This window comes from Micromesistius poutassou (assembly GCF_964030765.1).
Source record: "Micromesistius poutassou genome assembly, chromosome: 3".
Classification (NCBI taxonomy): domain Eukaryota; kingdom Metazoa; phylum Chordata; class Actinopteri; order Gadiformes; family Gadidae; genus Micromesistius; species Micromesistius poutassou.
In genome coordinates this window covers 7,396,566-7,419,827 of record NC_140273.1, presented here as the reverse complement: position 1 = coordinate 7,419,827, position 23,262 = coordinate 7,396,566, and the positions used below count along the sequence as shown (strand labels likewise).

Sequence of the window (23,262 nt, the reverse complement as noted above, 5' to 3'; positions counted from 1 at the left end):
TGTATGTGTATGTGAAAGAGAGAGAACCAGTACTTTAGGAGACATTATCAATTTTTTAATGTAATGGTGAACTATTTTAAATCTGTTTTTTTTATGAACAACGATATGCTTTGTGGTCTTATTCATCATGTTGGTCAAACAATGTGTGCACAGATAAAGAATATGCATGTGTGACAGGCTGTTAATGTGTGTGTGTGTGTGTGTGTGTGTGTGTGTGTGTGTGTGAGTGCGGTGGACTCAACTAGTGGGTGTGTGGGTGCTTGTGTCTCATCAGCACCTGGGGAACTCTTTTGGGAGATGTGATCTACAAAGGGGAACTCTCAACGTGGAGATGGAGGAGCAGTGTGTGTGCCTGCATTTGTGTTTATGTTTGTGTGTGTATGTGTGTGTGTGTGTGTGTGTGTGTGTGTGTGTGTGTGTGTGTGTGTGTGTGTGTGTGTGTGTGTGTGTGTGTGTGTGTCGGTTGAGTGTGTTAGGAGTGGCCCATGGAGATGAGCTTGACAACTTTATGAAGTCATTGTTGAGCAACTGGTGATTGATAATATTGTGAACTTCTGTCTCGCTGTTACTCACTGTAGTCTGAGTCTCTCTCTCTCTCTCAGTCTCTCTCTCTGTCTGTGTCTCTCTGTCTGTCTCTGTCGCTCTCCCCAGGAAACTGCTGTTTAATGATAACAGGCTTGGAGGACAATGGCTTGAGTGAGCACAAACACCATACCCAGACAGACAGACACACACACACACACACACACACACACACACACACACACACACACACACACACACACACACACATCAGTCGCATAACTCACGGGTCAAGGGTCACCCATGTGCCGCTGATAGTCTCTTGTTGCCATGACAATATTATTTATCAAATATGGAACAATGCGGAAATACCAATCGTGGCACTTTTTATCATGGAGGGGAAAAAATAACCCCTGATAACAGATGTGTTGTGGTGTTGAGACTGGGGTATTCTGGTCAGCCATGAGAGGAACGCCCTTCTGACGGGGCTAGGAACCAGAGGCTTTCCTACAAAGGCCCTTGTGGGGCTTTCCACAGATAAATATGCCCTAATAGTACTTTATAGCCCGACTGCTAGACTGCCGAGCAGTGGATATGTATAATATACATATAATGTACTATATGTATATTATGCTATATGTATTATATATATATATATATATATATGGTATATTATATTTAGTATAATATACTATACACATATAGTATATTATAGTATAGTACACAGTCTAGTCTAGGACACATATAGTACAATGTAGGATAGAACCCATATATTATATTTTAGTAAAGTACACAAAGTATAGGACACATATAGTATGGTACCCATAGTATATATTAGTAAGGTATACATACAGTAAAGTATACATGTAGTATTATAGTTAAGTATACATATAGTGCACTACCCATATGGTATAGTATAATATACATGTAGTATAGTACAAATAAATTATGGTAGCTACATATACAGTACAGTGAATTACCAACGGGCCTGTACTTAGGCATGAGGTTGCAGTAACTCACGCCGAGAGGGCGAGAGAGAGACGTGTGTGTGTGTGTGTGTGTGTGTGTGTGTGTGTGTGTGTGTGTGTGTGTGTGTGTGTGTGTGTGTGTGTGTGTGTGTGTGTGTGTGTGTGTGTGTGTGAACAACAAGTTATATTATTATAATTATGATTTGAATTATGATTTTATTAATACAAATTCATATATCTACTCATATAATGGTGATATATATATATATATATATATATATATATATATATATATATATATATACTAAACTGTTAGTATTATAGGCTACTACAAAAATGTAATGCTATATATATATATATATATATATATATATATATATATATATATATATATATATATATATATATATATATGTACATTATATTAGTCATTATTAATACGTATTGAGCATACAATCGCAAGATATATATTTATTTTTTTAATTTGTATAAATACGTATCACTTCAGTTAGACCGAATGAGTATTTTATTCAATGATATGGGGCCCCTTATGTAGAAGTTGATAATCATACAATCCTTACGATCCGTACAATTCAATCATTCTAGGTAAAATGGTGCTATCTTGTGGCATACCGGTGAATAGCAAGTTAGTTGTGATATCAACCAACGACAGCTGGGGGGCGCCATGGCGCTTTACTTTGGTATGCTCTTCAAAAAAGGAGGAGTGAGCGCCTAGCCCTCCTCCAGCTAACTGTCAGAACACGGCGTAGCTGTCCCAACGTCTCCTCAGACCCTAAACAACACTGCCTTCTAGTCTTACACCTAGTAACCACATATGAATAACTCACTCAATCACCGCCGTTACGATCGTAGATTCCACTGAAATGTCTCTTTATTTCAGCCCGTAGTAAACGGTGTGTTCGTGCTCGCTGTGAATAGCGGATGGTCGTCCTCCCAACGGGCTCCAGAGGAGACACTATTTGACAGTTGCCCGCTGAGGACGCGTTGGTGTCGCGCGCGTCGACAAAGCATCACGGTAAGTTTCCAACCGCTTCTAGGGTATTCTTTAGTCCCGGATTTTGATAGTGACATCTAATCCATCCCTTCTGCCAGGTCTCCTGGAGTAGCTAGATATATACACAGTATATATATGTATATATATATATATATATATATATATATACATATATATAACTGGTCGCATTACATTTTTGTAGTAGCCTATAATACTAACAGTTCAGTACAGCGCAATATAAGTATCTGACAGCCCCGTTTGTGACCCCAAAACCCGGCGTATTTCATTATCACGCACCGCCCTAGGTGTCTGGCGGTGGTGGTAAGCAACCTGCGTGGTCTCTACAGATACGTTTGATCCTTTACAATACTCGAATCCGTAACAGTGTGGCTTTCTGCGCTCGTAAGCAATAGCTAAATATTGGATGACGTATATTCCCAGACAAAGAGAGAGAGAAAGAGAGCATCTGGCTTGTATTGAGCCAAACAAGAGTTGGTGGTTACTTTGTACCAGCATTCTTTCCTGTGAGTAGTGTGTAGCCTACTTATTTAAGTGGCCAGGGCAACGTTACTGTTGTCCAGTAATACACACTGGTGAGTCATGTATTCTCTATGTGCATAGAGGCATAGCTGTGTGCCACCGCACACCCTAAACTGGCCCACTGTGTATTCGGGCCTAAACCTGACAAATTCACTGGATTGTTAACGTTTCACCACTTTGGTTGGTAGCTTTGTACTGATTTCTAAGATGACTTTCCCTTTGCCACTTTTAAAGTTCAGTTATGCCACTCATCAAACTAGCAGTGTTCTATTATTTTCTGTACACAATGGTTCTCTCTCCCTCTCTCTCACGACTATCTCCTCTTTTGCTCTTTGTCCTGCTCTCCCTTTCTCCATCCTTCCTTTATTTTAAGTCTAAGCTTAGGGATCATTACCTCTCTTCCTTCTTTTCCTCTCTCTCGTATTTATATTTTCTTTTATACGTTATACTATATACTGTATACACAGTTTACAGTATACAGTATAGTAGTGTTAAGTGTACACTAACAGGTTAAAAATGACAGATGAGGAGGTCCAAGTTGAGGAGAGAGAAAGAGATGGAGAGACAGGCAGACAGACAGACAGACAGAGAGAGGGACATGGAGGAAGGAGGAGGAAGAGAAATGTAAATGTTTAAGTTTAAACTTAAGGGGTGGGGGAGTATTTGAGGTTGATTTCTGTACAAACGGTTGAATCCTCAGCTGAATATTCTTTACTGTACTTGACCAACTGAAACCAAGCAAGGGAGAAAAGACATGTACACCCTAGTTGGCATTATTAACACTCTGTATTAATTTAACACATACTTGTTTACTCTTGTGCCACATCTGTCCCAGAGAGGTGACCAGTTTATTGTGGTTATTTTGCTTGTTGATTAGGTAGTTGTGAATATGTTTAACTTTCAATGAATTCACACTAAAGGAAAAAACAAGAAATAAAGCAGGTTGTTGTGTTGCAAGTTCCATCTTGGACTTTTTGGCCAGATGTTGAGGTGTCTTTGAGCAAAGGCTTGAGTCACGGACGATGGCAACAAAAGCACCAGGTAGACTAGAGAGACAGTCGATGTGTGCTGCTTAATCACACAATGTTTGTATTTGTAATGTATTTTCACTGCTTGACGAGCGTTGCTATGTATTGCTTTGAATTTGGTTGAAGGGATGGTGTTCTGAAAGGAGGGTGATCTAACACAGCACTTCCTGTGTGAGACCGCAATATGCGCCATCTTACTTCTAACTTTAAAAAAAAAAACATCCAAATGATTCTTAAAACACATCCAACCCTAGACAGCAACCCTAATCAAAAAACCTATTAGCTCAGCCCAAAAATGTGAGTGTGTGCACGATGCTATCTGACGATCACATTGTGACCAACCCTTCTTTAAAACAGAGGACAGTGTTTGTGTGTGTATGTGCATTCATGCGTGCATGTGTGTGTTGTTTTCGTGTACGATGTTGGGGTGCCTATCTAACTGGCTTCCTGTCCCTCCACAGCTTGCTGCTTCTGCACTTGCGGTATCCTGCGCTTGTCTTTCTGATACGTTCTGTTTGTTTCAGGGTTTCCAAGAAACCCTCATTATCTTGTTTCCATGTTATATTCTGTGCAATAACAGTATTTGTTCAGAAAAGTGTTAAGTGTGATAAAGATCTGTAGTTGTCCATTTGAGGCGTCTATAGTTTGGCAGTTTAATCTGTGATTGCTCTTGTTTGTGTGCTTGTGTGCGGTGGAAACGGGAGGCAGATTAGGTGGATTACCGATGGTGGAGATTAGGGTTAAGAAGGCATCTGTCAGAGATCCCATGTTCTGATAGCCCTTAGCTATGACTGTTGCTATGGTGCATCATGCCCATTGGGCTAATGTTCCTTGCTAGCTGCTGTAAAAGCTACCACTGTTACAGCTGCTTCTTATCACCGTCGCTCTCTTGCTCTCACTTTCTCTCTGTCTCTTTCTGAATTTTCAATTAACTTAAATTCAAAATAGCTTTACTGGCATGGAAAATAAACATTGTCATTGAAAGAGCAGTATAATCTATATCAAAACGATATAAAGTATTCAAATACTACTAATATATGATATGCTATCTTATCTAATAATTATATAAAATTGCAATACTATAATAATAATACAATATCAAAAATCATTTAGAGGGCGTTTAGTAGTCGGATGGTCTGTGACACCACCTGCTGGTTCTCCATAGAGACGAAACACAGCAGTTTGAGTGGGAAGTGGCGTTTAATTTGCGCAATCCTTTTTTATCCTGCAGCAGTGTCGATTATTACTGTCCCCCAGGCAGTTCAGATCAGCACGGACGCTGCGCTAGTCAGCCTTGATCGCCCTCTGTAAGTTCCTCTGGTTCCAGAGAGGAGCAGCTGCCCTGCCAGGTGGGGATGTTTCCTGGGAGGACACTCTCAGTAGCACCGGTTTTAAAGTTCACCAGGACCTGTCTGCTCGCCTCAAACCTCCTCAGTGGTCTGAGGAAGTGGATACGCCGGCGTTCCTCTGCTTCAGTCAGTACCAGCACAGTGTGATGGTGCAGTAATGGTGAAGGAGAGAATCAACCTGTTTCCTGTGTCTCTCTACCAGTCATGTCTCGTAGGAGTGCCCGCCTGGTGTCAGGTGGTTACTACCAATCAGATGAAGACTCAGACTCCAGCAGCGTCACAACCATATCCTACCGCGAGAGCCCCCTCAGGTAGGGGTGTGTGTGTGTGTGTGTGTGTGTGTGTGTGTGTGTGTGTGTGTGTGTGTGTGTGTGTGTGTGATTGTATTTGAGTGTCATATTGAATATCGTAATCTATTCAAAACTTGATTCCAAAAATGTTCAGAACCCCGAAATGATTGGTTATTTTCTCTCTCTCTCTCTCTCTCTCTCTCTCTCTCTCTCTCTCCCCCTCCCTCTATCTCAGGGTGTTCAAGAAGAAGCCGGGGGGGACTCGCAAGGCGTCCACTCGGACCTCCAGCAGGGCCAATAGCAACGTCAGCTCAATCAGTACGGCTGAGCCGTCGGTCACAGAACGGACCAATGACGGACCAGAACAGTACCAAGGTAAAAGCATACAGTGCCTGTGTAGGTTAACTGCTGTAGCAATGGATGTTATGCTAACGTTGTGGTAGCACATTGCAGTCCCTTCAGTAGTGATCAGATTTTTCTCTTTAGACAAAGTATTTGAAGTACTTCTTTTACTACTGCTACTATCCTACCAACACAACCCATCTCCCGTCCTGTCTTGTCTCCTTCAGGTCTGACCCCGGAGCCCGCCCAGGGTGGGTCCACCATCCAGATGGTACTATACAACCCCTCGCCCGCACCCACCCCGCGGCCCGCCCTGACCCCCGTACGGGGCCGGAGCCGGACCCCCACCCCCTGCCCTGACGCTCCCCCAGAGAGCAGCCTACCGTCGGGGTCGCTGGGGCCCCTCAGAGCCGGGGGCCTGCAGGGGTCCTACAGCCGGCTGCTGAACCAGGCCAGCGTGGACAGCTCCGGGTACTCGTCCGCCGAGGGACCCCACAGGAGAACCACCACCACCACCACCACCACCACCACCCCCACCCCGCTGGCCCCTCGGACCCCCAGCAGGGAACCGGTATCTGGACCCGGCAGTATTGGTACCAGCAGAACTCATAGCAGCAGTAGCAGCTACAGCTATTACAGTGAGTGTGTATATGTGTGTATATCTGTTGAGGCTATACGTTTTTTTCATATGTGTGTGTATGGTGTGCGTGTCTGTCTGTGTTCACGTGTGTGTTGTATTTCCAGTGCCGGGCTTCGATATGTGGGTTTTGTGAATGTGCCCTATGTCTGTAAATACGGTGAACTGAACTATGAACCGGTCAGCAACAACATCAGTGCATGTGATGAGAATCATCCCTGGCTTAGCCTAAGCTCTGCATTCTTCTCTCTCTCTGCCCCCCCCCCCCCCCCCCCCGTCCACAGCTCACAGAGCGCTGCGGCCCGGCATGAGGACGCTGATCGGGGGCGCTCTGCTCCTGGCACTCCTGTTCCTCTGTGAGTCGCCGTACTTTAGTAATCATTATGATGACCCGGATCGAGACCCAGGGTCCATTCATCACCTGCTGCTCCTGCCTGCATTTGACCTGCACCTAGAACCAACACACTCACACTCACACACTCACACACATACACACATACACACATACACACACACACACACACACACACACACACACACACACACACACTTGACTCAAAAACAAACTCACACACTTGAGCCACACACACACACACACACACACACACTTGAGACACACACACACACAAACACCTTAACCTTTAAAGTGTTAGAAGGTCTGGACATGTCTCCACTTGCTCAACGCACAGAAAGACACACCCCTTCTGATCCAATGGGAGCATTGTGGTTTAGATGCAAAGCATTTGTTCTGAGGAGCATTGATTAGAGTGCATATTGAGTGCATATTCAGTTGTGTTATAACTGTCAGCGGACCTCATCAGCTAGCTTGTGCTAATTAGCTAATCCAGACGACTGGCTCTGATACTCAAGCTCAAAGTTTGGTGACTTTCCTGGTCTGAGTCTGAACTCTGCATTTACATCAACCCCTGTGGTGTGAGACGGGGGGAGATAGTGCGTATATATATACTCACTACCTGCTGTCTACCACACTTTGGTTTATTGGTTCAGCTTTCAGCCACAGAGTGGGAGGTGCTTCAGTCACCTAGCACCACCTGCAGCATCATTTGTTTTTCACCCTGTTGTTCTCAGCACCAGCGCTCATGTCTTTCTCGGTCCTTACCTCCCAGGTGTGTACTTCCTGGTTCCTCTGCTGGTCTCTCTCACCCTCCACCCCGCCGCCACCAAGCCCGCTATGCCCAAGTCGACCACCGTCAGAACACCACCTGTTTCCCTCACCACGCCTCCTCCTGCTCTTTCTCCATCTTCTCCTCATCACAAAGCTAGTCCACCTCCTGCTGCTCCTCTTCATCACCAAGCAACGGCTCCTCCTCCTCTTCATCATCCTGCTCCCCAGCCCTGCTCTGTTCCGCCAGAACCTGCTGCCCTGGTAGGAGCCAAGTGTATGACAATTGAACTCCCACCATAGCGGGCAGGCTCCTGTTAGAGATATGATGGAGCGGACTTTGAAGAGTTAAAGGATGAATTGGTGCTGAAAACTTCCAGACTGGGTTGGTTACTGACAGACTGGGTTGGTTACTGACAGACTGGGTTGGTTACTGACAGACTGGGTTGGTTACTGACAGACTGGGTTGGTTACTGACGGACCGGGTTGGTTACTGACGGACCGGGTTGGTTACTGAATGACTGACTCAGTCATTGTATCAAGCTTAATAGAGTGAGTATATGTACTGTAGTTAATGTAGCGCAAGGTGGTGTAGTATTAGTATGTGTAATAGTATGATTGTAGCAAGTTGCTGATGGTCTGTCTATGGTGGCTCCAGGATCCTTTGCTGGTATCCGCTGTGGTGGACCACAAGATGCAGAATTTTCTGGTAAGAAACTGAGCAATGTCGAGAGCTAGTCGGCTTGTATTTAAATTATCAGATCCACTTTGTGACAACTCTGTGGTGTAACCGTGTGTGTGTGTGTGTGTGTGTGTGTGTGTGTGTGTGTGTGTGTGTGTGTGTGTGTGTGTGTGTGTGTGTGTGTGTGTGTGTGTGTGTGTGTGTGTGTGTGTGTGTGTGTGTGTGTGTGTGTGTGGTTGCAGAAGGAACTGCTGCTGAAACAGGAGAACCTTCAGTCTCTGGTCAGATCAACCTCATTTCCCTCACTTCACTTCCCTCACTCTCTTAATCTTTATAAATTCATCTTATATTGTCACTTTAACTCTGTCTGTTTGTGTGTATGTTCATTTCTGTGAGAACATGTGTACATGGCTACGATGACAAAGCCTTTTGCTGAAAAGTCCAGAGTTAGACCGCCCGTTCAGCCGCTAGACTTGAAATGTACTTAATTATAATTGGCCTCTGGATACATACCCACCTGACACATGTGTGCTAAGGATCTTCAATTCATCTCTATGTTAGAGATTCTCTGACACAAATCGGATGCATCAGCCTTGACATAGACCAGACAGATCCAGCCCTCAACCTGCGGTTCTCTGTCTGACCACCAGGGGGAGAACAGGCTCCGGCAGGAGCTGCAGGTGCTGAGGGCCGGGCTGGAGGAGTTGGGCGCCGCAGGCCAGCAGAGCCTGGAGGCGGAGGTGGACAAGCTGAGCCAGCTGCTGGCCCGCCACCAGGCCGACGCCGATAGCGCCCGCAGTGCGATGGCGCTCAGGGTCCTGGCCCTGGAGACCACCAACACACAGGTGAACACAAGGAGGCCCTCTGTGTGCTCGCAACGGGACCCATTGAGAAGTGACATGTTGGGCCAAGGCTGTGTTAACCACCGTGTTGTTGTGTTAACCACCGTGTTGTTGTGTCAGCTGAGGGAGCAGCTGTCCTCCATCCAGAAGAGGCCCGTCCCAGCTCCCTGCCCCGTGCCAGACCCCCCGCCCCCCCAGGACCAGAACCAGCTCAGCCCGCAACTACAGCACGCCCTGGAGGAGTGGCTCACTGACAGGATCAAGGCAAGAGAGGCTGTCAGAGAGACAGGCAGAGAGGCAGACAGGCTGGCAGAGAGACAGGCAGAGAGGCAGACAGGCTGGCAGAGAGACAGGCAGAGAGGCAGACAGAGAGACAGATAGACAGGCAGAGAGACAGACTGGCAGAGAGAGAGAGAGAGGGGCTGGCAGAGAGAGAGAGATAGAGAGAGACAGACAGACAGACAGGCAGGCAGGCAGGCAGACAGACAGGCAGGCGGAGAGAGAGAGGATTATAGATATTCTATATAATCGATATAATCAGAATTCTAAAATGAATCAAACATTAGTATCTGTTGTTTGTATCAACACCAACAGCAGTCAGAAGAAGAAACCTAGTGTTCAGCTGGTCACACCTTCAGTCCTCGTGACTTTTATTTACTTTACTCTATCAGGGTTTCTTAAGAACAGAAGAGAGGGCAGGAGTAGATTAACTGCAATGGGGCATCAGTGACCTGCCACTGTGTTTGAATTAATGGGTGTTTGTTTGGGACTATGGTATTCTGCTAGCCTGGCTATTGCCAGACCAAGTCCAATCCTAGATTGCACGTTGGTCTGGAAAGGGTGCCGTCATTTTCTCCTGCACAAGAGGCGGGCGTAGTTCAAATGGCTGGTCCCCCGGCGGCCGTTCACCGGCGGAGCTCCCGGACTCCGGCGGTGCACTCCTAACCCGCGGGCTCGCGGTCGCGGTCGAGCCGCGAGTGCACCGCCGGAGTCCTTGAGCTCGGCCGGGGTATGGCCGCTGGGAGACCGCGACCGCGGGGACCAGCTGCCGTGCACTGCGCCCGGGAGCTCAGCTCCGGCCGCCGTGGTGTCCCGAGGCGGCTCTTCTTTCTGTATTCAATCGGGTATTCAATTCAAAGAAAACTTGCCCCTGAAAACATTTAAAACAGCAGCGACAGCTGCATCAACGGGTAGCGGTTGCTCCGCTTCGGCTGCTTGCGACGCTTCTCTGTCGTCATCGTGTTTAACCAGCCAATAGCGCGCCAGGTGAAAAAAGCCAGCTTGGTGATTGGTGCCAAACGGATTGGGATAGGAAACAGGAGGATTAAACATGTTCCTTTCCATTCCCATGTGCAGGGCGAATTCCAATCGCCGGCAGATGGGGGTGGGGCTACCCAGCCTAGTATTCTGCCACAGTAAAGCAAACATTAGATAACACTTCAGGCTGCTCTTTTAATAACTGGGTTGATAGAGAAATTATATGGGATTTGTTAATTAATGTTTGTATAACGTGTGCGTGTGTTTGCATTTGTGTGTGTGCATGTGTTTCATATTCAGGAGCACGAGCTCAGTGCTGGCGGCAGCTGTACGGACTGTAACCGGCCAATGGCGAACAAAATGGCAGACTTTGCTCTGGAGTCCCAAGGTTTGTCTCCTCTGCCTCAGAACAAGCAGTTGAAACCTGTCCATGTGGTCCTTGTGTCTGCGATCCCCTCATTGTACAAAACACAGATACTGACACCCCGATGCTCAGAACAGGATGTTGTTGTTGTTGTTGTTGTTGTTGTTGTTGTTTTTTATTCGGATAGTTCAATGTGTTCCTTGTACTCATTGTCAGTAATATTAAAGCCAAAGTCTATGGTGATTTAAAAAACGAAATGTGATGAATAGCAAAACATCGGTGAATGATTAACAATAAACTCACAACAAACACTCTGAACATTCTTATGTTCTGATGCAATTTTAACACACACACACACACACACAATTTCACATTTGCACACACTCACTCACGCATAAACAAACACATTCCTTGTCCCACATATACCAGCCACCCACTCAAGGTGTGTCCCTGGCCCCCAGGTGCCAGTGTGGTGAGCACCCGGTGTTCAGAGACCTACAGCATCGGCACGGCGTGCATCACCCTCTTCGGCTTCCCCTTGTGGTACCCATCAGAGAGCCCCCGCACTGTTATACAGGTGAGCCCTCTCTCTCTCTGTCTGTTCCTATCTCACTCTACCCTCTCTCTCTCTGTCTGTCCCTATCTCTCTCTCTCTCTCTCTCTACAACCTTTTAACCTTTAACCCTACAGCAAACCCATGTGATTGTGTTCTCTTCGTTGTCCCCACGTCCATCCCCCAAACCACGGCCACATGCACACTACTACACATGCATGCACATCTCACCACGTACACACACGCGCACACACACTTGCGTCTGCACACACCTACACACACCCCTTGCAGGGCTACGCGGTGCTGCTCCCAGGGAGGTGCTGGGCCTTCCGTGGCGTGCAGGGCACCCTGGTCCTGGCTCTCTCCCACCCCGTCGCCATCTCCCACGTCACCCTGGACCACCTGCCCCGCTACAGTGCGCCCACCGGACGCATCGACTCTGCTCCCCGGGACTTCCAGGTCTATGTAAGGCTTCTTCACCGCGTTCTTCTCCGGCCATGCTCTGCGCTTTACTACCGCTGGAAAAGGTGCTGTAGGTCAGACTCCGGAGCTGGGGGGGAGAGAGAGAGAGAGAGAGAGAGAGAGAGAGAGAGAGAGAGAGAGAGAGAGAGAGAGAGAGAGAGAGAGAGAGAGAGAGAGAGAGAGAGAGAGAGAGAGAGAGAGAGAGAGAGAGAGAGAGAGAGAGAGAGAGAGAGAGAGATTGAAACGAAACAACCACAAAAGATTCCCCCTCGCTCTCTGCTCCCTGTGTTTCTCCGCTGGATTCTCCAAGCCAATCGGGGGAGAGAGGCCCTCAAAAGAGCCATGAGCGATCTAGAATCGAGATGTTATTCCCAGAGAGCATTTTCCTTTACTAATAGCTGAAGGCAATGAATTTCAACCAAGTGATACCGTACCTACAGCACCTATACCCCAGTGTACCACTATTTACAACTTTTTACCACTATTCCTTCGGCAGAGAATGACTTGCAGGGAGTGAAGATACAGGTGGTTAAGGAGCAGGTTAGGGGGTGAGGGAGCTATGCTTGCCCCTGGGTGTGTTCAGCTGCTCTGTGCCTCTCTCCCTAGGGGATGCAGGACACCCTGGATGAGGCCATTCTGCTGGGGAACTTCACCTACGACCAGGAGGGCGAGTCCACGCAGACCTTCAAGATACCGGTGAGTCCCCACAGAGAGGCGACGGGTAGTAGAGACCAGCCGCTGCGACGCACTCATCCACAGGGGTTCTGGGCCCCTCCATCACCATGGATACGTAGAGTAGAAACTATAGCAGAGATGTTCTGAGGGATTTGCATACACACGCATACACACACAAACACATGCGCACACATTCTTCCCCGCCTCATCCTCTCCTCTGCTCCTCTCTCCCCCCCTGCAGGAGTCCAGCAGCATGGCCTACCGCCACGTGGAGCTGCGGGTGCTCAGTAACTGGGGTCACATGACCTACACCTGTGTCTACCGCTTCCGGGTTCATGGCAAGATGGCCGACGCATAACCAGAGGTCTGGTGTACTGCTGGCGGCTACACAGCCCGTTTTAAATTAACCTCAATTCAATAAGAATAATAACCATAGCAATATTAAATACTGGTTTGATACTAGTGTTTGGGAGTTTTTTCCGGAATGTCTTTCAAGAGGCTTTCGCAATATTTATATATTTTGAGGTAACGAGCTGACTGGCGGTACAGATTCGATTGGCGTTTGTAACATCTTGTCAGCTGACCATACACTGTGCTGGGTGGGCAGTGAGTTTACAACATGCTGTATGATTACTTATTGTTTCAGTGATGAGTTTCTGCTTGTGTACGCTATGAAGTATTGTTTCCAAAAGGCTACTTTTACAGGTGAGCACCTCCTACTTTGCACTATTCCTTCAGAAGAACCATAATCTTTACTTGGCTGCTTGCTGGGCTTGCTCTGAGCTGACCCGTTGAGGTCTTAATTTCAGAGAATACTGCTCCATACAGTATGCATGTTGGGGAAAATCACGGTGTGCAACATGCACATTTCGGCAGTAGAGACCCGAAATAATTGGGACTTTTGATGTCAAAGTATTGATGCAGCAGTCCACGATTTTTCTCAGCACACGTATAAAGCAAATAGTCTTTTAAAAATAAAATATCTTGGCGTGGTGTTCTCCTTTAACTCACAGTTAAAGGAAATAAATTTGTTTTCAGCCACATTCTCAAAGAAAGTGCCCAGAAATAAATCATGCTAAGCTCACGTACACAAAGATGTGTAGACAGAAAATAAAAATAATTATTTGTTTTCATATTTATTGAACAAAACAATTCAGTAATAATAAAAGCTTGTGGCTTGAAAACGACTCAGGCCACATTCATTGTATGTACCGCCGGTATATACCGTATACATGTATTTAATAATTATATATTTTTTGAAAATAGGACTTGTGACAATGTCATGTCATACAATACATTACATAGATGGTATGATGTGCTTTATATATGTAAACAATTGGTATAATAATTATTTCAATGGATGGGATAACATTCCTTATGAAACTTCCCTTACCTCTTAAACTAAATATTCTGTCGTGGTGAATATGGCATGGAATGGTATTCAAGCTTTCTCTTAATAGCTTTGCACTGCACTCTAAGTGAGTATTATGTTTTAACTAAAGAGAACACCAGTCGATTAGAAGTTCTATGTTTTTCAGATTTAAAATATCTGCTATTCAGGGTCACATGTGTAATTACACATTCAGCAAATTCTGTAATATGCATTTTTGGGATAAAAATGTATTGAATAGAGAATTTTTTTTATTTTTTTCAGAGCCAAAAGTTTTACCAGTTTTAAAATATCAATGATTCTCTGATGGTTAATCAAAGAGTTGTAAATGTTGCCAAAAATTCTACCAAATGTGATGAATAAATATCACTTTTTGAATACCTCAGCTCTTGTCTCTTGTTATAATCTATACTCAGTCTAGAAATAGTTCCCAGGTCCATATACACTCAGACATAGGGGAGGATAGAAACATAGAATGACCTGTACCATTATCTGGGGACCATAGGGGAGGAACATAGAATGTCCTGTACCATTATCTTGGGACCATAGGGGAGGATAGAAACATAGAATGACCTGTACCATTATCTGGGGACCATAGGGGAGGAGAAACATCTCTGCTGCCAGTCTAGATGCTTTCCTGGAGGCCCTCGTTTTTCTGATGAAGACAACTGAGAAATAAGGAAGCCACAGGATTAACCACAATGAAGAGAGAGAGAGAGCATTATGAGCTTGAGCTTTGTTTACACTAAAGAAAACCCCAATCTAATCGTCTAAAATGTCATTTATCACATTTGTGTAATTTAAAGTGTAGTAGACCCTATTAAACCTCAGTCATATCAGTAATAATAATCTATGAGCAGACCCAGAATTAGGGAACTACCTAGGCTACTACTGGTATATACGTTTAGTATCTTTAGTAAGCGTAGTCTCCCAATTACATTTATTAAAAGCTCCAGATAATCACTTTATTGAGCAAAAACAACACGTATAAGCATATGAGTAGCCTAACTTTATTTGTATTCATGCAATTGGCTAAATGGCTTTGATTTGGTTTGGCTGTGTTTTATTTGGTGGTTTTCTACCCATTGCTCAAGTGGTGTGTTGATGTTTTGCTGTATTGGTGCACTTACTACACATTGCTTTCTCCTTATATTCTTTTCACACACGCACCATCCCTATTTTTCCAATTATGAACTGTACAATAGCTTGGCTGGATTTGAATGTTTATTTTATGTTGGTTCAGGATTGTGTAGGCCTATTGTGCATTGAGTTGAGTCCCGTGTTGGAGGTTATATTATGTGTTTGTGCAATTGTCTGGTGACTGGACCGCAGCCGGCCAATATATAGCAACATTGATCTGGTTAGAACCCAATTATGTCAGCTTGCCAGCTTCAACGACGTCAACCAGCACGCTCCAATGACGTCAATCAGCTTAATTGATGTCCGGTTTACTCCGGTAGCCAATCCCAAGCTTCAACGAATACAAAGCCTCAGAGGGGACAAGTTCGAATGAGCTCGTATGTGGTGGTGAAAACAAAGTCTTTGGTTCAACGAGTGTTTTTTGTTCCACTAGGGGGATCTGAAGTGTTGGATGTGAATTGTTGTGAGCGCTGTTGTGCTGTAGTACTGCTGCTCAAAATGTTTGTGTGGAGCTATATAAATCCGTGACCGGCATGCGTTGTAAACTTCGATAATGTCTTTGTTGGATGAATTCTGGCCTTTTTTAACCTTCCAAAGCTGTTTCAATATTACAGATCATTAAACGTTATTTTCAACCCTCTAGCTTGCCCTCCTCGGTGCCGTGCCCACCACAGCCGTGCACAGACATGTTGATGAAGAGGTCAGACACACGGCGACACCTGCTGGTCAGTTTCTGTTATTATAGTTTTTTAAGGTTTGTCGTCTATTTCTGGTCACACTGTACATAGCATTTAGAAGGATAAACTGTGTTTATTCTTTTAATTTATTATTTCTTGATTGATACATGTGTCATGATTAGAACCAGCTGGTAAAGAGGGACGTAAGGTTATTTTAAGAAGGAAAAAAAAAGGACATTATCATAACTGCATTTTTTTGGTATCCAAAACAAAACTTTTGCCATACAACAGCACAGAGTCATGCGTTCAAAAGCAACCTATATTTATGTACTTCATTGCATAAATAAACATTGGCTTGTAGCGCTGACTGCTATCAAGATGAATGATCAATACATGTAACAGATAGTGATAAACATAGGTCTGAATTTAGTTACTGGCTAAGCTGTCAAAAATCAACCTTGGTGTGATCTTGCGATTACACCATGAATCGCAATTCAATGTAAAAGCAACTTCACTTGCAAGCTATGACCCATAGTTTTCCACCATGCAGTGCGTCAAGTCCATAAAGCTTTATTGAAACATCATAGTTTGAGCCTCTGGTTTACATTGGGTTTCAATAAAGTTGGAGTAATTATGTTCTGTTGCTTGAGCTCCTTCTGCAGGCACAGAGGGCAGACAACATAAGGGCCATCCTCCTGGACTCAGCTCTAGGGCCAGTGCAGTGTTGCACTCGCTTACTCTCACTTTCAAATATTTCAGATGGGAAGGATAGGCCTTTTGTTTAATGAAAGTTGATGTTTTCCAAACGAAAAGACTGAGACACTTTTATTTAAACCACACACAAGGCCCACCCACTATTTAAATCCTGCTGCCACTACTGGTCCAAACCTGACGGTGCTGTGACAGACAGGGCTGTCAGTCTGAAAATTAGAAGGAGAAGTCACCATGTAAATGAGAAATGTATTGATAATGTTTTCATTAAGTTCATACATCTGAAAAGTTGAAGTATTTTTTTCTCTAGAAACATTGCACGCTTACTCAAGGACAGCCTCGGGTCTTTTAAAGTTCACGCCTGAGTAAACAACCTGATGCGTCTGATCTGATTGGACAAGTGAGCCAGCCAGACGGTGAGGCACTTCCTGCTTCTCTGAGTGATGTGGATGTTGGATGTCAGCATAGTGAAGGTCCTCCTGCCGTTCTATTGGTTCTCTCTGTGCTGCAGGTGCCGGGCGATTGGTTAGGCGAGGTGAGGTGTTCTCATACACAGGATGCGCCTGATTGGGCGAGAGGACAGAAAAGTATATTTACAAAACACTTTTAAAAGGTGTTCCTCGAGGTCATGCCTTTCTGGTTCAGAGACCCTTCGAGGTGGCATCCCTCCTGTTGCCAGGCAACCCACTGAGCTGCAGCTGCCAGCAGGACCAGCGGCCCTACGTTGAGCTCTTCCTGTATCAGAGAGCCCCTCACCCTGTCACAAAGAGAGAGCCCCTCTGTCGGCCTCTACCCAGAGCGGGCTACCTTTGCTCCAGCACTCAACCACTAAATAAGGGTTTTGCCTTTCAGCTCCAACATCACTTCTTGCGTGAGCATTATATTTGCATATTCATGGGGCTTTCTTAAACACAAAAGCTTCATGTGGTTTAAGACAATGCCTCAGGGTATTTCCACTGTGTATTAGTACATGAGGGGTTAACGATATGGCTTCCCGTGTCTCACCTCTGTGGTATCTGGCCCTCCTGCCAGTCCAGATGCTTTTCCGGATGCCATCTTTCTTCTAATGACGAGAACAGAGATATAAAGAAGCAACAGAGGAAATGAATGCCAAAGAAGAAAGGGAGAGAGAATATATATCTCACCTTAGCCAGAGGACGACAAGGAGGGCTATGGGGGTCAGAAAGACAGCAGTTGTTCCTAAAGCAACAGCTGTGAGTAATCGTGGTGTTGCTATCTCTGGAAGACAGACTGCAACATCGGGCCAATATTAGACTGTGCTTGCATAGTGAGGTTTTACCCATCGATACTCTGCATCCAACATTTGGGTTTTTCACAGGCCAAATTACCTGTGACATTAATGAACAAAAAGGTGGAATTATGACGTCCGATTGCATTGTGAGCTTCACAGTAATAGTTTCCTTCCAGCTCAGATGTGATATCAGTGATGGTGAGGTTCTGTCCTGGTTCCTCCACTGAGTCTTCATGCTCCTTGAACCAGGTGTAGTTAGCTGCTGGTTTGGCATCACTGCTGCAGCTCAGAGTCACTGAGCTGCCCTCCTCTATTTCACCAGAGGGACTCACGGTCACTGAGGGGGTCTTTGGAGCGTCTGTTGACAGTTATTTCATCCATTATAAAACAGGTGTGATAATAACAAATGTTAGTTAAATGCACACACAAGTGTATAATGAAGATGGCAAGATGGTAGGCTAGTATCATTGACATTTTCAAGCCTTATTGAATCCAGTTCATCTTTAAAGAGCACCCCAAGACACATGTCAAACTGCAATTACCACCTCTGGTTCACCAGGGTTATTGCACTCAAGACAAAATGCAGTAACTAGTAAATTGAGCCAACAAGAAACAGTTTAAGCATGACATAGTAGTATACACATGGTACATGAAATGGTGAGAGTCTCTTCCGGAGACAGGGGGTGTGGGTAGCCTCTGACTGAGCAGGAGTAATTCCCAGCATGCAGAAGGCTGACCGGGTCCAGAACCAGCTTGTTCTTTGTGCTCTCTGGCCCGGCCACAGGAATCTTGTTCTGGTACCAGATGTAGGAAGTTTTACTAGGCAGCAGACATCTGGTGCTACAGCTCAACGTCACTCTCTGTCCCTCTGTCACCGGGGCAACAGCAGCCACCTCCACTCTCAGGCCTGAACAAGGAAGTGAGTGAAGCTGTGATATCAATAATAACACCACCGAGAGAGTAGAGTAGTAATTGTCTATTATTATCATTATAAATGGCTAACTATACATATCTAAGGGTCAGTACCTGTGACAGTCAGATTTGTACCGTGTAAAGTACCTTTCCATTCATAGCTTTTGCTTTTATATTTGAAGCGGTACTCTGCTGAATCTGTTTCTCTGAGGTCAGTGATTTTCAGAGTGGAGCATCCTGTCGCTTTCACAGGGTACTCAACACGTCCTTTATATTCAACAACAAACTAAAAACCTACTATAGTAGAAGCTATAGTTTAGTTAAATAGTTGATAATAGTTTACTACTACGTTTGCTTGATTCTACAGTAGATATTGTCATATAACAGTGTCCTAATGTTTCTTGCTAATTGCTAATTGCTCTTTATACTGTAAATGTCACTGGGTTTTCCATTAAACACAATGCATATGTCAGAAGAGATCTTAGGCTAAAGATCTCCACAGTCTTTGCAGAGATTGTTTCTTCTGGTACCCAGAGGCTGAAGGATTCGAACACACAGGTCAGGTTGTCTTTTTTATAATGCACATCGTTTTAACGAAAAGGTCTATTACATCTGGTATCATGTCAGTGTACTGTGGAGTTGACTTACACACTAAAGGGGAGTGGAAGCGTTCGTATCCTTCAACAGCACATGAAAAGCTGTCTCTTTCATCAATGTCGGTTATTTGCTTTCCTGCATACTGTCCATTCTTATACCATATGTAGTTAGGCCGACCAGCAAGAACACACATACTGTGACACTCCAGGTTTCTCCAGGGCCACTTTTTCTTCACCTTGAGGTCTGAGAATAAATTAGTTAATTCAACATGATTCACATTACACACACACACACACACACACACACACACACACACACACACACACGTTGTGTTGACTCATAAGTAATCTGACTTCACCTGTCACAGATAACATCACTCCCGGGTCACTAGTATATCGCCCATCTGGTTGGTCGGTTATGAACCTGACCTTGTACTCAGCAGAGTCCCTCTGTCTCAGGTCTCTGATTCTTAGGGTACATTTTCCACTACAGCTGGACAAAGCACAGCTGTGCTCTTCACAGCTGTGTTCAACACGACCTGCATAGTCTGTATCGCTGACCAGACCACCTGGCTGATTGTGGTCTTCTTGAGTAAACCACAGTGTTTCTACCGGGGTAGAACGGTACTGTAGTTTATCAGGGTATTCATAGGTGCAGCTGATCTCAACCGTTGTTCCTCCTAAAGCGCAGACCTTAATAGATGTGTAAGTAACTTTCCAGTCATGATAACCGTGTAGCGCTGTAAAAAACAAACAACATCTCACTGAGAATGAACGAGACGAGAGGTTCAACTGATGAAATGCAAAAGAGATGGAGGCTGTCGGGTGGAGATGGCAACTACAGATAGTGGCTGACCACTGAGCTCTGAGGGGAATGTTTAATCATTTGAGCGTCATCGTACACATGGAAACTATTCAACTAAATCTACTAAACACAATGTTAATTTACCAACCTGGTACCAACAGAAGGAAAGCTAGAAATCCTCTTGCTGCTGATCTCAGATTCATAGCTTGTCCTCTACTCCCTCTCTACAGAGATATTTAAACACACCTATAAATTAATAGTTTAAACACAAGAAATAAAAAAGATGAAAAGAGAAATGTTATAGTTTGTCAAATTCCCAGCAATGTAAATGGTATTTAGAAAACGGAGAAAGCTTAAATTATCTTATCATTGTCATCATACCCAATAATAATATATTATACATATATTAATATTAATCAACGTATAGTAATAATCAACATATATTAATGTTAAATTAATGTAAACCATACAGTTAAAATAATACCGTGGAACAAGAAGCTGGTCTACCGTCTCAGGGTCCACCTGATAATGACGCAGAGAGCAGAGTGCTATCAAAGAGTGATGTAGGAAGGCTCTTGTTTGTTTATTAGCATGGACAAACTTTTGCATCACCCAGAGTGAAATGCGGAGGAGAAAGCAGAAGTGCCATTATTCAGACTCGTTCATTGTTTTGGGTTCAGGCTGTACACACCGGTCTTTTTTTTTGTTACATGGTTACAAAGCTTGCATGCATGGATGATGCCTTTAATTCCCCCTGGGAATGAATAAAGTGTAATCAATTATCAATGTAGCCTATTATTGTTTGCCATTAATCGTCTGATCTGTGATTAAATCATGTGTTGTTTGATTTTGGGAAAATTGCTGTATAAATTTCCTATATCAAAATAAAAATAAAAATATGTAAAAAATAGTGGCCCACCCTACTTCACAAAAGTCCACCCTGTTGAAAAATCCTAGGCTACTGCCTTAGGTGTAACAATGGATTAGGAAAATGGATTTATGCACCTATGAATAATATAAATAGCTTATTTTCTATAATGATTATTAGCTACATAATACCTACCTGGCTCCCTTCCCTGTAGTAGCTAGCATCAGATTCAAGGCAATGGTACTGTCCTACAAGGCGGTCAATGGAACTGCCCCTGCTTACCTCCAAGCGTTGGTCAGACCCCACACCCCAGCTTGACCACTCCGCTCAACTACCTCAGCTGAATGCCTGGAACCTCCATTGCTAAAATTGTAGAGCCGTTTCCCAAGTTTTGGACCAAGAAAGGACCAAAACAGGCTGAGGTCAAATTGCCATATTTTATGACGAGGAAAGGCAATTGACATTGACACAAAATAACTGTCGGAAAAAGTGCTCTCTGCTCTGTCTGCGTACGGCCGGGGTCCGACTCCAATCTTTTCTAAACTAGCCTGAGTTGCCTGTCATACGACTTCATAGGAGGTTGTATTATTGAAAAGTAGCAGGTTGGCCTGAGAGCGTGTGAAGAGTGGGCGGGAGACGAGAACGACACCCTACTGTGAATAAAACTCAAGCATATTTACAACTGTTCACTGGACCAAAGGCAGGTAAAATATATAGCTAATCTTAAAAATGTTATACTTCCACAAAAACAGACTCTACACCAGGGGTGCCCAATACGTTCGATCGCGATTGGTAGTCTGGGTAGATAGCGTGACATTCCATTCTAAAAAACAACAATCGATTGACTTTGACCAAGGGTTTCAAGACTTTGCTTTACTCAGCCAATCGCTACATTTATGTGCTTTCCATTTAGGGGAGACGTTGAGCTTTATTTACCCGCAACAAAAATTGCAGCACTGTTTGAACACCTGATCAAGTCTGCAGGGGAGGATGAGATTTTGATAGTACAAGCTGATTTTGAGCTTAAAGGGGTAGTTTGGAATTTTGGACATCGGACCTCATTTCCAAGTGAGCCAGTGTGTTATTTATCATTGGAGACCGTTTTCACGCTTCGTGTTCAATCTACCTAAATTCTCACATATGACCCCCCCCCCCCCCTTCCAGGACCTCCACTGGCTCCCTGTAGTAGCTTGCATCAGATTCAAGATGATGGTACTGGCATACAAGGCGGTCGATGCCTACCTCCAAACGTTGTTCAAACCACACACCCCAGCTCGATCACTCCGCTCAACTACCTCAGCGGGACCTCTTCTATCTCCATCGCTAAAAGCAAGCAGAGGTCGATCAGCGTCACAACTCTGTTTTGGGACCACAGTGGTGGAACAAGCTCCCTACCGATGTCAGGACTGCATAGTCGCTCACAAGCTTATGCAAAAGACTCAAAACTCACCTGTTCAGAGTTCACCTTGACTCTGCATAGTCATCCAGTCCGTCCCCCGTCCCCCCCCCGCCCACTATTGTATGTTGTACGTCTTGGCACTTAATGTACGCACTTAATGTACTTTGTATTTATTCATAGTACTTAATTGTGTAGCATCTGCAGTAAGCTAGCTATCACTGCTGTATACGTAGCCTAGCGATTGTTAGTACTTGCACTTGGTTCTATGAACATCTTTACAGTACCGACAGTGATATATTGTTTCACTTTTTATGACAAATGTACTTATTGTAAGTCTCTTTGGATAAAAGCAGCTGCTAAATGCCGAAATGTAAAAATCTTTTTTAAGATAAGAGTACTGCGTCACACACCTGTTGTGAGAAACTTCAGTCTCCAACACTGTTTCCGCAAAATAAAGAAAAGAGCGAAAGGGGGAACCATTGATGTCGTAAATCTGTGATTTGTGTTCTCCAAATAGGGTTAGAAAAAACTAAAAAACATACAAATGAGGCTGTAATCTTTTCAATTGGAGAAGCCGAGTGTGATGGTTCCTCTTTTATTCATCATGCATCAAATTCACAAACTTCAAAAACCCTTTTTATTACAATACCATCAATATTGATCATTATCGTTCGTCATGTTTTTTTTGTTTTGTTTTTTTAAATGACTGCCAGATGGACCTAAACACACATCTGTGATATCAAGTCCCTCTGGTGAAATAGAGGAGGGCAGCTCAATGACTCTGAGCTGCAGCAGTGATGCCAACCTAGCAGCTAACTACACATCGTTCAAGGAACATGAAGTCTCAGTGGAGGAACCAGGAC

At 44.5% G+C, this 23,262-nt stretch overlaps 1 protein-coding gene and 1 pseudogene across 2 annotated transcripts; one reads left to right on the top strand and one right to left on the bottom strand.

Moving 5' to 3' along the window:
• Positions 1-2,287: 2,287 nt before the first annotated feature.
• sun2 (Sad1 and UNC84 domain containing 2) lies at positions 2,288-14,398 on the top strand. Its single transcript, XM_084466206.1, has 15 exons — positions 2,288-2,526; positions 5,625-5,733; positions 5,948-6,087; positions 6,282-6,692; positions 6,976-7,047; positions 7,819-8,078; positions 8,473-8,523; positions 8,739-8,777; positions 9,147-9,341; positions 9,459-9,602; positions 10,896-10,983; positions 11,421-11,536; positions 11,804-11,977; positions 12,581-12,670; positions 12,891-14,398. The coding sequence occupies exons 2-15, from the start codon at positions 5,627-5,629 to the stop codon at positions 13,005-13,007; spliced, it is 2,004 nt and encodes a 667-aa protein (XP_084322332.1). The 5' UTR covers positions 2,288-2,526; positions 5,625-5,626; the 3' UTR covers positions 13,008-14,398.
• A 2,332-nt stretch (positions 14,399-16,730) lies between these two features.
• Positions 16,731-20,335, bottom strand: LOC311340544 (B-cell receptor CD22-like; annotated as a pseudogene). The gene is made up of 10 exons: positions 20,281-20,335; positions 19,687-20,067; positions 19,384-19,571; positions 18,846-19,017; positions 18,469-18,726; positions 17,977-18,177; positions 17,713-17,806; positions 17,573-17,630; positions 16,895-17,130; positions 16,731-16,776 (listed from the first exon to the last, which is right to left on the bottom strand). The product of its transcript is annotated as a B-cell receptor CD22-like (transcript).
• Positions 20,336-23,262: the final 2,927 nt, after the last annotated feature.